This window comes from Macaca mulatta, chromosome 19, assembly GCF_049350105.2.
Source record: "Macaca mulatta isolate MMU2019108-1 chromosome 19, T2T-MMU8v2.0, whole genome shotgun sequence".
In the NCBI taxonomy this organism is placed as follows: Eukaryota; Metazoa; Chordata; class Mammalia; order Primates; family Cercopithecidae; genus Macaca; species Macaca mulatta.
The window spans coordinates 45,798,319-45,812,155 of NC_133424.1; the positions used below are offsets into that span (position 1 = coordinate 45,798,319).

Sequence of the window (13,837 nt, forward strand, 5' to 3'; positions counted from 1 at the left end):
TTCCTTTTACAAATGTTTTTTCTTTTGAAAATTGTTATGCTGGTGGTATATGACATGTATCTTTAAATCAGATTTCATAGTGTAATATAATAGATCAGCAATGGAATGTTCTTGTATCTTATCAATTAGGGATTGTAGGGTTCATGGGATCTATCTTTCTTTTTTAAGCTTTTTAAAGATGACATCAGGTATCTGTTGACAATGGACAAACTGTGGCGGAAAAGGAAACCTCCAGTTCCGTTGGACTGGGCTGAAGTACAAAGTCAAGGTAAAGAATACATTTTAGTCGTGGAACACCTAAGCTGGAAATGTTCTTGCCTAAAGTCTTTGTATAGCCCCCTTGTTGGTTGAAAATGATATGTCTTCATACATTCAAACGATGCAAAAAAGTATGAAGAACAAAAGTCACTGAAGTCCCACAGTTAGAGAAATAGCCACTAATAACATTTTCAGAAGTGTTCTGGTGGTCCGCCCTATGCACACAGATGCAGGCAATCGTGTATACACTGCGTAATGGAATCATCCTATTGATAAACTCTAACTTGCTTTTGTCAGTCAGTGTAATTAACTAGTCTGTTATTGATTAACACGTAGTGTTTTCATATTTTCCCTGAAATAAAGTTTTGAGATCACTATATATTTATGTACATCTTGGTGATTCCTTTTGAGACTGAGTCTCACTCTGTTGCCCAGGCTGGAGTGCAGTGGCACTATCTCAGCTCACTGCAACCTGGGTTCAATCGATTCTCCTGCCTTGGCCTCCTGAGTAGCTGAGATAGCAGGCGTGAGCCACTGCACCTGGCCTATTTATGTACACCATTGTATCCTTGTGATTATCTCTTTAAGATTTAATCTAGAAACACATTTTTAATTTAAATTTTTTTTAATTTTTAGAAATGAAAAGTTTTTTTGAGGCGTAGTCTTGCTGTGTTGCCCAGATTCGAGTGCAATGGCCGTTCACAGGCTGTCATAGCGCAAGGCATCCCTGGACTCCTGGACTCAAGCCATCCTCCTGCTTCAGCCTCCTGAGTAGCTGGGACTGTATGCCACTGTGCCCAGCACATTTTAAAATTTTAGGCCGGGCGCGGTGGCTCACGCCTGTAATCCCAGCACTTTGGGAGGCCGAGGCGGGCGGATCACGAGGTCAGGAGATTGAGACCATCCTGGCTAACACAGTGAAACGCCGTCTCTACTAAAAAAAAAAAAAAAAAAATTAGCCGGGCGTGGTGGCGGGCGCCTGTAGTCCCAGCTACTCGGGAGGCTGAGGCAGGAGAATGGCGGGAACCCGGGAGGCGGAGCTTGCAGTGAGCTGAGATCCGGCCACTGCACTCCAGCCTGGGCGACAGAGCCAGACTCCGTCTCAAAAAAAAAAAAAAAAAAAAAAAAAATTTAAATGCAGGAAAACAATTGTGGCTGCTTTCTCATCCCACTCCCCTTCAACACTTCTTGTCTCTCCTTTATCTGAACTATATTAGGATTAATTTATGCACAGCAATATAACACGCATTGAAACTTAAAAGATCCTGGGAGACTTGGGATATCATTTTAGAGCAGTTCTCAACAATCTGGGGATAGTTATCAAACAGATTTAATTATGATTCTAGTAGTGTCCGCTTACTGAGTTCTCACTAGGTGCTGGGCATAATGCTTATTTATCATTTTATCTACATTATATCTTTGAATCTCCCAGTAATCCTGTGAGGTTCTGAGGTGGTCTTGTACCTTTCCTATCTCAGCTTTAACAGTTTTTTGTTTTGTTTTGTTTTTGAGAAGGAGTCTCGCTCTGTCGCCCAGGCTGGAGTGCAGTGGCGCCATCTCGGCTCACTGCAAGCTCCGCCTCCTGGATTCACGCCATTCTCCTGCCTCAGCCTCCTGAGTAGCTGGGACTACAGGCTCCTGCCACCACGCCCAGCTAATTTTTAGTATTTTTAGTACAGACGGGGTTTCACTGTATTAGCTAGGATGGTCTCGATCTCCTGACCTCATGATCCACCTGCCTCAGCCTCCCAAAGTGCTGGGATTACAGGCGTGAGCCACCGTGCCTGGTCCCATGATAATTATTTTAATGGAATTTATTTCATATTTGATTTCTTAATGGTTGGAGATTGAACTTGTTAAATAGAGCACAGTAGAGGAATGATGTTTATCAGTGAAATTTCTGATATTATATATACTTTTTTTTTTTTTTTTTTTTTAAGGAGAAGAAACGAATGCAACAGATCAACAGAATGAACCCCAGTTAGGCCTGAAAGACCAGCAGGTTCTAGATGTAAAGAGCTATGCACGCCTTTTTTCAAAGAGCATTGAGACTTTGAGAGTTCATTTAGCAGAAAAGGGGGATGGAGCTGAGCTCATATGGGATAAGGTTCGTTTTGACAATGTGTGGCAAGTAATTACATATCAAAAGTGTGTTTTAGTTCTTGAGGTTAGTTCTTGAGGTGTAATACAAGCTAGTCATTTTTTGAATATTTACTAGATTTTGAGGAAATATGTTAAATTTGGCTTGGATATTTTCAGCTTTAATTGCTGTATGGAGCTGAATTTTCTGTACATGAATTCAAGCAATATCATAAAACTTCATTTGGGATTCTAGTGATGTGTTCGGGGTTTATAATTATGTTGACTAGAAAAATAATGTGAACATATTAAAGTGAAATGTTTCTTGTGTAGTGTAGATGTGTTCATAGAAGTCATAAAATCATTTGGAGAAAACATCTCATTGGCCTGATTTGCCCTCGAAAGTAGTAAGATTGTCTGAATTGAAATAGTTGTGACTGTTTCAGAAGTCTGAAGGAGCTCTTGATATAAAAATGAGATGTAATTATTCTTAGACGTTAAAATCATATTTAATAGTACTCTGCAGTTATGTCATATTTTGAGATTTGATATTATGAATTAATCTTACTTAATTGTGATCAGTATTATCTATGGCTAAAAGTGTTTTATCTCATAAAGTTTGTATGAGATAGGAATGGTGGTAAAGATTAGTCATGGGTCTTAAGGCATAAAGGCCAATTTTAGAAACCTGAGAAAAATTTGTGTGTACAGATTTTGAAACTGGTTGAATCAGACATCTAAATACACTAAAATGAAGCTAGTATATTTAGATTCTTGGGATTCTTATAAACATTAGTCTCTTGGGTTTTGTGATATTTAAAGAGTAACTTTTCATATTTTCATTGTTATTGTTATGCTAGTGATTTGGGAAGTTTTCATCTGCACAGAGGCTAAATAAAGAGCCCTCGGAACGGGAATTGTTATCCTCTTGAGTAAAGTCCACATGGAATGGGTGTGATAAGACAGCTGCCTAGGGAAGACACTGTGTTGAGTATTCAGTATTCTTAGTCCTCACCACACCTTATGAGATACGGATATAATTTCTCATATTTAATAGATTAAGGGATTTTGACTCAGGGAATTTGACTTGCCTGAGGATTCACAGCGAAACAATAAGTACGTAAAGAGCTATGCTATCAGTGTTTTTTCTTCTGTTCTGTGATGCCTCTGAATTTTAGACCAGGGTAGTATCTTCTCAGTTCAAAGCAGGAAGCCTTGCTGAAATCTAGAGACTAGGATATAGTCTCAGAAAAAATATAAATCGTTAACGGGAAAAACTTGTATTGCCTTATCTGAAGAAACAGCATATATGAGAGAGTGGCGCATATGAAGAAAGTTTGGCAAAGGGGAGCTGAAAAGAGTCATCCAGGTTTTTCTGAAGTGTTAATGAAACAGCTTTTTTAAATTGAGACAGGGTCTCACTCGGTCGGTCATCTAGGCTGGAGTGCTGTGACACTATCTTGGCTCACTGCAGCCTCTGCGTGGGTTCAGGCGATCCCGCCACCTCAGGCTCCCGTGTACCTGGGATGACTTTAGCTGTGCGCCACCATGCCTGGCTAATTTTTTGTATTTTTGGTGGAGATGGGGTTTTGCCATGTTGCCTGGGCTGGTCACAAATTCCTGAGCTCAGGCAATCTGCTTGCCTCAACCTACTAAATTGCTTGAGACTACAGGTGTTAGCCACCATGTCCAGCCTATAACAGTTTTCTTAAATGACCCATCTTTTGGCCCAGATTCTGTTTGTCCAGCAACCTTCTCATTACTAATGAATGGACCCAGGAAAGGGTTGCCATTGTCAGTGAGTAGAATTGAGGTTCTGGTGTACAACCTGAGTCTCTGGTGCCTTTGTTTAGGCTGTAGTGAGTTCCTAGAAGCTGGTGGTTTTTGGTGTTCTTTTTTTTTTTTTTGAGACGGAGTCTCGCTGTGTCTCCCAGGCTGGAGTGCAGTGGCATGATCTCGGCTCACTGCAAGCTCCGCCTCCCGGGTTCACGCCATTCTCCCGCCTCAGCCTCCCAAGTAGCTGAGACTACAGGCGCCCGCCACCACGCCCGGCTAGTTTTTTGTATTTTTAGTAAAGACGGGGTTTCACCATGTTAGCCAGGATAGTCTCGATCTCCTGACCTCGTGATCCGCCCGCCTCGGCCTCCCAAAGTGCTGGGATTACAGGCTTGAGCCACCGCGCCCGGCCGGTTTTTGGTGTTCTTATCAGAGTCATTACTGAACCAGAGGAGCTGATGATAAGACCCCGCCCCCTACTTAGCCCACCTCCATGCTACTGTGAGGTCCTAGCTCAGCACCCTCTCGTTCTAGTTGAAAGCCTACAGTGTTACAAACACATGAAAGTATTGTTCTGAAAGTAATGCTTCAGAATAGTAAATTTGTGGAGAAACTTGTTAAATTGTTTAAATTATTGGCAGGATGACCCATCTGCAATGGATTTTGTCACCTCTGCTGCAAACCTCAGGATGCATATTTTCAGTATGAATATGAAGAGTAGATTTGATATCAAGTGTAAGTTACTTGTACTAAAGTTGTATCACTAAAACCTTGAAGTTGTTTTTTTAAGCAGCAAAACATACTCATCTTTTTTTTTTTCCAGCAATGGCAGGGAACATTATTCCTGCTATTGCTACTACTAATGCAGTGATTGCTGGGTTGATAGTACTGGAAGGATTGAAGATTTTATCAGGAAAAATAGACCAGTGCAGAACAGTGAGTATTTCTGTTTGCATTTATATTCACCCCCCTTTTAAAAATCATTAATAAAAAGTACATTAAACAGGTAATTTTTAAAATGAAAACAATAAAATTGGTTTAAAGCACTGGAAAATTAATTTTTCTAGTTACCAAGTGAGTGTGTTTAAGCTTCCTGGAAATTGCAACAAAAATGAAATAAGAAGTTGCGGCCGGGCGTGGTGGCTCACACCTGTAATCCCAGCACTTTGAGAGGCTGAGGCGGGCAGATCACGAGGTCAGGAGATTGAGACCATCCTGGCTAACATGATGAAACCCCATCTCTACTAAAAATACAAAAAAATTAGCATTAACCGGGTGTGGTGGTGGGTGCCTGTAGTCCCAGCTACTCAAGAGGCTGAGGCAGGAGAATGGCATGAACCTGGGAGGTGGAGCTTGCAGTGAGCCGAGATGGCGCCACTGCACTCCAGCCCGGGCGACAGAGTGAGACTCTGTCTCAAAAAAAAAAAGAAGTTGTTTTTGCTTCTAACATTTCCAATTTTGCTGAATTCTTGGAAGAATTCATTGTGTGATCCTTATACAAAGAAGATGTTTCAGCTGTTTTTCAATTCTGAGAGTGCTATGTGGGTTTTAAAATTTGCTTGGTCATTTTATTTTTTAAATTTTTATTTATTTATTTATTTACTTATTTATTTGAGACGGAGTCTCGCTCTGTCGCGCAGGCTGGAGTGCAATGGCGCGATCTCCACTGACGGCAAGCTCCACCTCCCGGGTTCACGCCGTTCCCCTTCCTCAGTCCCCCGAGTAGCTGGGACTACAGGCGCCCGCCACCACGCCCGCTAATTTTTTGTATTTTTAGTAGAGACGGGGTTTCACCGTGTTAGCCAGGATGGTCTCCATCTCCTGACCTCATGATCTGCCTGCCTTGGCCTCCCAAAGTGCTGGGATTACAGGCATGAGCCACCACGCCTGGCCGCTTGATCATTTTATAGTCCCCTCTTCAGTCATTCTGTTGAGTCATTCTTTTCAATTTTATTTTATAGTTTTTGATCATGTTAGTGTCTGAGATCTTTATGGGTGAATCTGCTGTCATTTCTGCTATTTCTCATAGTGCTTCGCTTGTATGGTTTATGATTTTTTAAAAACTGAATGTGTATTAGAATTGTGTCTGGTAATTCTTTAGGAACCCATTGTAGATGTATTTCTTCAAAAAGCATTTCTGGTTATAATATGTGGGTGCTTGGGGCACTGCCAATAGAGGACCACTTTTCAATTCTTAATTTTAGGATTTTCAATACTTATGTATTCAGACCACAAACCTGAACGGGCCGTGTGTTATTGTCATGAATTATATGGGAAGATACTCCTCCCCCTCCACTAAGCACCAAGTTTAAGATAATTTTTATGGAGAAAGTATTTTTCTCCTGTCCTTTCAGCTCCTTGCTTTGTGTAAGGATCTCCTATTTTAAGAGTTCCTACCTTAGTGGTGGGTGGGGTAGGTGTATCTCTTAAGACTAACACTACTTGGATGTTCTCTTTGGATTCCTTCCTTCGATGTTATGTCTGCAGACACTTCACTTTCTTACCAGCTCAAGAACGCTTCCTAGGAAATATTAGCCAATACTTTTACTGTTGTTTAGGTTCCCCTTTTTGTTGAAATAAAATGACCCATTTACCTTCAGAAATTTCAAAAAATACCTAGTTTGCAATGGTACTCTTTACTTTGCAGTGTCATTGATACACACTTTTTTTTTTTTTTTTTGAGATGGAGTCTCACTCTGTCGCCCAGGCTGGCGTGCAGTGGCGCGATCTCAGCTCACTGCAACCTCTGCCTCCCGGATTCAAGCGATTCTCCTGCCTCAGCCTCCTGAGTTGCTGGGATTACAGGCATACGCCACCATGCCTGGCTAAATTTTGTATTTTTAGTAGAGACGGGGTTTCACCATGTTGGTCAGGCTGGTCTCGAACTCCTGACGTCCTGATCCTTCCACCTTGGCCTCCCAAAGTGCTGGGATTACAGGCATACAGGTGTGAGCCACTACGCCTGGCCGTTTTTTTTTTTTTTTTTTTTTTTTTAAGAGATGCGGTCTTGCTATGTTGTCCAGGTTGGTCCTGAACTCCTGAGCTCAAGCAGTCCTCCCAGCTTGGCCTCCCAAAGTGCTGGGATTACAGGTGTGAGCCGCTGCACCTGGCCTGATGCACTCCCTCCCTCCCTCCCTCCTTCCCTTCCTTCCCTCCCTCCCTCCCTCCCTCCCTCCTTCCCTCCCTCCCCTCCCTCCCTCCCTCCCTCCCTCCCTTCCCTCCCTCCCTCCCTCCCTCCCTCCCTCCTTCCTTCCTTCCTTCCCTCCTTCCTTCCCTCCCTCCCTCCCTCCCTCCCTCCCTTCCTTCCTGTTTTTTTTTTTTTTTTTTTTTTCTGAGACGGAACCTCACTGTCACTCAGACTGGAGTACAGTGGTGTGATCTTGGCTCACTGCAACCTCCACCTCCTGGGTTCCAGCGATTCTCCTGCCTCAGCTTCCCGAGTAGCTGGGATTACTGGCACATGCCACCACACATGGTTAAGTTTTGTATTTTAAGTAGAGACGGTGTTTCAGCGTGTTGCCCAGGTTGTTCTCAAACTCCTAGCCTCAAATGATCCGCCTGCCTTAGCCTCCCAAAGTGATGGGATTACAGGTGTGAGCTACTGCGCGCAGCCTCGATGCACTCTTAAAATATTTTATTTTTATGAAATTTCAGTTTGAAGGAACAGAATCAAATTGCCCAGTCTGTCATTTCTACTTAAACTTTTATTGTATATATTTTTAATTTCTAATAACTTTATTTTTGGGTATCTGTTTTTTTGAGATGGAGTCTTGCTCCGTCACCCAGGCTGGAGTGCAGTGGCGCAGTCTCAGCTCACTGCAACCTCCACCTCCCAACTTCAAGCGATTCTCCTGCCTCAGCCTCCCCAGTAGCTTGGACTACAGGCGGGTGCCACCATGCCTGGCTAATTTTTGTAGTTTTAGGAGAGACGGGGTTTTACCATGTTAGCCAGGCTGGTCTCGAACTCCTGACCTCAGGTGATCTGCCCGCATTGGCCTCCCAAAGTGCTAGAATTACAGGCGTGTACAAACTACTGAACTTATTAAAATGTATGTTATTTCCCATCACATCCTTCTGGTTTCTTTGCCTGCTTAGCTCCATGTCACTCTTGGACTATTAATATTAATATATCTGGCCAGGCACAATGGCTCACGCCTGTAATCCCAGCTCTTTGGGAGGCCAAGGTGGGCGGATCACCTGAGGTCGGAAGTTCGAGACCAGCCTGACTAATGTGGAGAAACCTGGTCTCTACTAAAATATATATATATTTTTTATATATATATATATAATTTTATTTATATATATATATAAATAAAATTAGCCGGGCATGGTGGCGCAAGTTTGTAATCCCAGCGCAAGTTTGTAATCCCAGCGCAAGTTTGTAATCCCAGCTCCTCGGGAGGCCGAGGCAGGAGAATCACTTGAACTCAGGAGGCGAAGTTGCAGTGAGCCGAGATCGCACCATTGCACTCCAGCCCAGGCAACAAGAGTGAACCTCTGTCTCAAAAGAAAAAATAGTAATATATCTGGATTTCATTTGTTTACATTTGTAAATGAATTCCAGCATGGATTAATGTTAGCCCAGGTATTAATCGTGGTAGCAATTGCTTTTATTATTGTCAGTTTCCCTTAGCACACTTAACTTCCCAGTGAAGCCCAAAATCAAACAAATCTTTCTGCCTCTGTAGCCTGCTTGGCCTGGGCAGTTTGCTTCTAGCCCTTCTACCTGCCAGTATTCATTGTAGGGAGAAGCTATTTTACAGAGGAGGGCTTTAGTGTCTCTTGAGGGATTTAGTTCTGTATGCTCGGGGGAATCCATAGAGTACTCCTTTAGAATTCATTCCTCTTAGCAGACTTAACACTACATTGTAGTCACAAGATAAAGGTTCGTGTCTCAACTTCTTGTCTTCTGACATTTGTTGTTTGTGTTGGATCTTGCTAGTGTTTTCCAAACTTTAGTAGTAGCAGGAACTTGGAGCTTTTCTTTTTTTTTTTTCTTTTTTTTTTTTCTTTTTTTTTTTTCTTTTTTTTTTTTCTTTTTTTTTGAGACGGAGTCTCGCTCTGTCCCCCCCCAGGCTGGAGTGCAGTGGCCGGATCTCGGCTCACTGCAAGCTCCACCTCCCGGGTTCACGCCATTCTCCTGCCTCAGCCTCCCGAGTAACTGGGACTACAGGCGCCCACCACCTCGCCCGGCTAGTTTTTTTGTATTTTTTAGTAGAGACGGGGTTTCACCATGTTAGCCAGGATGGTCTCGATCTCCTGACCTCGTGATCCGCCCGTCTCGGCCAGCTTTTCTTAATTTCAATGTAATTTTTGGCCGGGCGCGGTGGCTCAAGCCTGTAATCCCAGCACTTTGGGAGGCCGAGACGGGCGGATCACGAGGTCAGGAGATCGAGACCATCCTGACTAAAACAATGAAACCCCGTCTCCACTAAAAATACAAAAAAATTAGCCGGGCGTGGTGGCGGCGCCTGTAGTCCCAGCTACTCGGGAGGCTGAGGCAGGAGAATGGCGGGAACCCGGGAGGCGGAGCTTGCAGTGAGCTGAGATCGCGCCACTGCACTCCAGCCTGGGCGACAGAGCGAGACTCTGCCTCAAAAAAAAAAAAAAAAAATTTTTATATCTGCCTTGGTTCTTAATTATTTTTTTGTTTAGTATTAGAGGAATGGTAAATAGGTACATATACTGCCAGAAATACGTTATTTTTTTCCCTCATTATATAAATGTTATTATAATCAGAAAATTTGGGAAGGCAGTGACATTGATTCTAGACATCTGTGAAAGGCATTATTGTTAACTGGAGAAATGAATATGTTGGTCTTGTCATGAGATTACTTGGTTGATAAGAATAGCCTCAGGGAGGGACACCAGCAGCTGATACAATGAAGGCACCACAGATGAGCATGCCTCTGCCCTTACTCTTGCTAAATTAGGTTGCAGAAGAACACGGAGTGTTACATAATACAAGGAGATGTCTTTTCAGCAAGGCTAGCAAGCCTGGCCTTTAGCTGATTAGAAAAGAAGGTTGAAAAACTAGACTCCTAAAAAGCTCATGATTTTCCTGATCCATTTTGCCATCTGGAAGGGAATTTTTAAGTCATTTTTTATTGGATATCTGGTAAACGCAATTTTAGATTGTATGGTATATAAAATTATAGCACACGTTTCTGATTTCTGCCTGTTATTTCTCCTCCAAAGATTTTTTTGAATAAACAACCAAACCCAAGAAAGAAGCTTCTTGTGCCTTGTGCACTGGATCCTCCCAACCCCAATTGTTACGTATGTGCCAGCAAGCCAGAGGTGACTGTGCGGCTGAATGTCCATAAAGTGACTGTTCTCACCTTACAAGACAAGGTCAGTGCAAGGCCTGGGTCTCTTTTACTTTTGCTTTTACAGTATTACTGTGATAACAGGCAAACACTAGCTAGTGACTCTGAAAAAGTCCGACTGCAGAGATGTGTTGCTGTGATTTCCTGGGTTATTTTGCCTTCTGGATACCTGCAGGCTTTTCTGTCTGTGGTTCCAGAGTAAGTGCCTCACATCCCAGAACGGAGTGGGAGTATTTGACTGGAATCTGCAGCACAGTGGTGGCACAGTATCACTGCAAGCAGAGGACATCTTTGCTCTTTGCTTCCCAGACAGTGGGTAAATTCTGTATTTTTTGACAAATAACAGGTATCCTTGAATGGTCCTCACTGTGGCAGTGAGCAGATAAGTATTTGCATGCAGTGCAAAGTTTGCATTTCCAGTAGAGCAAAGCCCCAGTTACCAGCTTTGTATTAAAGGGTATAAGTCATTTGCAGAGTTTTGGGTTCTGTGCATGTTGGACAGTGCCCACTCCCAGCAAATTAGGGGGCTTTTGTTATTGCTGAGGTCTGAGTTGAGACTTGGTGGTGGTACACACTTAACTAATATGACCTGATTCTGGTGTGGTAAGTTAGTCCCTGAGGACGTAGAGCATTTGCACACCTGGGTTCACCTCTGGAGCTGAAGTGAGGGAAGAAATGGGGATTTAGGACATGGTCTGGTCCTTAAGTTCCTGTTAAATTGGCTATATTTGTGTATTAGGGAGGTTTTCTTTTTTTATGACCCAAAAGTGTCACTTTCCACTTTGAGATCACTTCATGATGTTCTCTGGTTGTGACCATCATAATGCTACATATTTACATGCCTCTTGAGAGAGGAGGAAGCAGCCCTTCTCAAATAGCATTGCTGCCTGATAGGGAATGGCCTTTCTTCCAGAAACTGGTTACGCAGGACGGATTGATTTGAGCTTATGTTTTGGTCAGGGAAGTGGCAGGTACAACAGAGGGTGGTTGCCCCAGTTTCTTTTGCCCCATCTTTGGTATCTCGTGATTCTTGAGCTTAAAGGTAATTCCTCTGTTTGTAGGATACTTAGACCTATAGAGAGTTCCTCCTTTTTTCCTTCTTTTTTAGGAGCTGGTAGGATTTAACAGAATATTATCACTTCTCTAAATGCATGGAATGGGGAGGCTTATCTGAGAGTCAGGTTAATGAGAAATGATTCCATCTATTAAACCCCTGCCATTACAGGGTTGGCACAGAGACTGAAATGAAATATGTCAAGTGTGTGTAGCTCACTACCTAATCTGCAGGGAAAGACAAAGTAGCAGGAGCCGGCCAGGGAGTTCGTAGTCCCCTGTTGGGATGAAGTTGGATCTGATCCGCATCAGTGGTCAGATGCGGGGATGGGACTCAGGTGAATCCTCACGGCTTTCCTGCTTGCTCTAAGGGATCTTGAAGAGTGACTTGGCCGGTTTCCAATAAATCGAAGGGGAAAGTAAGAGCCTTTATAGAAGTCTAGGATTTCTGATGATCTTTAATACCTACGTTAATATTTTGAATCCGTGTTTGTTTTTTTTTTTTTTTTTTTTTTTGTAGATAGTGAAAGAAAAATTTGCTATGGTAGCACCAGATGTCCAAATTGAAGATGGGAAAGGAACGATCCTAATATCTTCCGAAGAGGGAGAGACGGAAGGTATCATACATTGCATTTATTCACTCCTCTCATTGAGGAGACTGCTTAAAGGAAAGAGTGCACATTAGTTGATTCATTTACTGTATATGATACTCAATATTACAGAGAGTGGCAGTGTTTGGTCATGGAGGTGCTCTTTCAAGGTGACATTGCTGGGGGTCATCACACTTCCATGTTTGGGAGCTCCATGTCAGACATTTGCAGTGACTGCAGTGCTCTTGTCCACTTCCAAGGAACCTCCTTGCCGGTATCATGGATCCTGGGAGCTAACCTTGTGATGAGAAGACTGTTCTTTCCGTCAAATCACAATGGGGAGGGTTCTAAGGCATTTGGAGATTTTTCTCCAAGAGTGGGCAAGCCTTGGTAGCCTGTTCCTTCTATATAGCAGAAAGATTATTGAAATTCAGTGCCCAGTTTTGGCTTTCTGATCTTTCCTTTGAAAAGTTCAAGCAGGTCATCCCTTTTGCTGATGCATTTGCTATACAAGGTACAATATATTTGATTCTGTTGAAGCTTTCATAGTAAGAATTGCGTCGTAGTTATTCCTCCTTCAGACTACTCGTTGATCCCGTACCTCCTCGGTCACTTTTGCAGCTCATTTGGGTTGCTGTTCTCGTTTTTTCATGTCCCGGTTTTTGCCAGTGTACTGTTATTTTCAAAGGTTCTAGGCCCTGTGTTTTCCCCGTATATTGAGTTAATTCATACCTATTTGTCCATTGGTCATTTATTCATACTTTGGGATCCAGATGTTAAGGCTTTAAATGCAGGTTTAGTGTCAGGGTTCTTCTTGGTTGTAGTTGCTTGTTGAGAAATTGTTTGGGCTATTAGGTCATGTGTAATTGGAGGCCATGTTTTGGCTGTGTGGTGCTCTATTTTAGGAGTCTACTTGAGTATTCAAGCCTTATTCTAGCCAGCTGACTTTTTAAAAAAAGTCTGTCTGTGATTATATGCTGTCCCTTAGTTGTAGCCAGCACTTTCAAATGCTAGCTTAAAAATGGAAACTGGTCAGGAATCTCAGTGGCTTCTCAGTGTGACTGTTCTGTACAGAAATACATGTGGTTTGGAGGGTGAGACAGCACTTATCAGAATATGTGTGGAGTCCTGTATGACAGGCATAGTTTTGGGTATTCATAAGTCAAGGATGAATAAGACAACAGACCTTGGCTTGAAGTGCCTTGTGGCCTGGAAGGAGAAGGTAGGTTGTCAACAGCTGAATTCAGCATAGTCCAAGGAAAACTGTAGAAAGAGTGTGTACACAGTACAAATCTAAGGAAAGTATACTCAGCTTTGTGAAAGGGAGGGGGAGTAATAGGAGAGGGGGGGCCCTTGGGTCAGTTTTTGAAGAAATAGTTGGGACTCACTGGACAAAGAAGAGAGCATTTAGACAGAATGAACATCTGTCTGTAAAGGTGTGAGCTTGTGAAACAACCTAAACTGCCTTGGGAGTGGCCCATTATTTGGTTTCACTGGAAGCTGGGGTGCTGAGGGGTTGGCAGCAGTGGTGAGGTTGGAGTCTCTCTTGTCATACGTGCACTGTGTGTCTTCCTCCTCTCCCTTGACCCCTACCCTCCAGAGGAAGGGGCAGTATTTCACTGCCACCTGCCACCAGGGTTTAAACAGGGGAGTAGCAGGGAGCTAGTTAGGGAGGAGGGGATTGAGGGATTTTTACTAAGGCAGAGGCAGGTGATAGATTTGAGATTCGCAAAGTCAGAACTTGGAGCCCAG

The 13,837-nt window shown here is 43.0% G+C and overlaps 1 protein-coding gene across 8 annotated transcripts in view; it reads left to right on the forward strand.

Moving 5' to 3' along the window:
- The window catches only part of UBA2 (ubiquitin like modifier activating enzyme 2), a 44,210-nt gene that overhangs the window by 23,204 nt on the left and 7,169 nt on the right, over positions 1–13,837 (forward strand). For 2 of the 8 annotated variants that reach the window (XR_013410442.1, XM_001091974.5), the window contains exons 9-14: positions 169–268; positions 2,199–2,365; positions 4,755–4,848; positions 4,937–5,049; positions 10,312–10,467; positions 12,016–12,112. Coding sequence is in view for 7 of the 8 variants with exons in the window: in XM_001091974.5 (XP_001091974.2) it covers positions 169–268; positions 2,199–2,365; positions 4,755–4,848; positions 4,937–5,049; positions 10,312–10,467; positions 12,016–12,112 (727 nt within the window). In the remaining variant the exon portion in view is untranslated. Of the gene's footprint in view, positions 1–138; positions 269–2,198; positions 2,366–4,754; positions 4,849–4,936; positions 5,050–10,311; positions 10,468–12,015; positions 12,113–13,837 lie in introns of all 8 variants that reach the window. The other 6 variants (XM_077982085.1, XM_077982086.1, XM_077982087.1 and 3 more) reach the window with 6 other exon arrangements.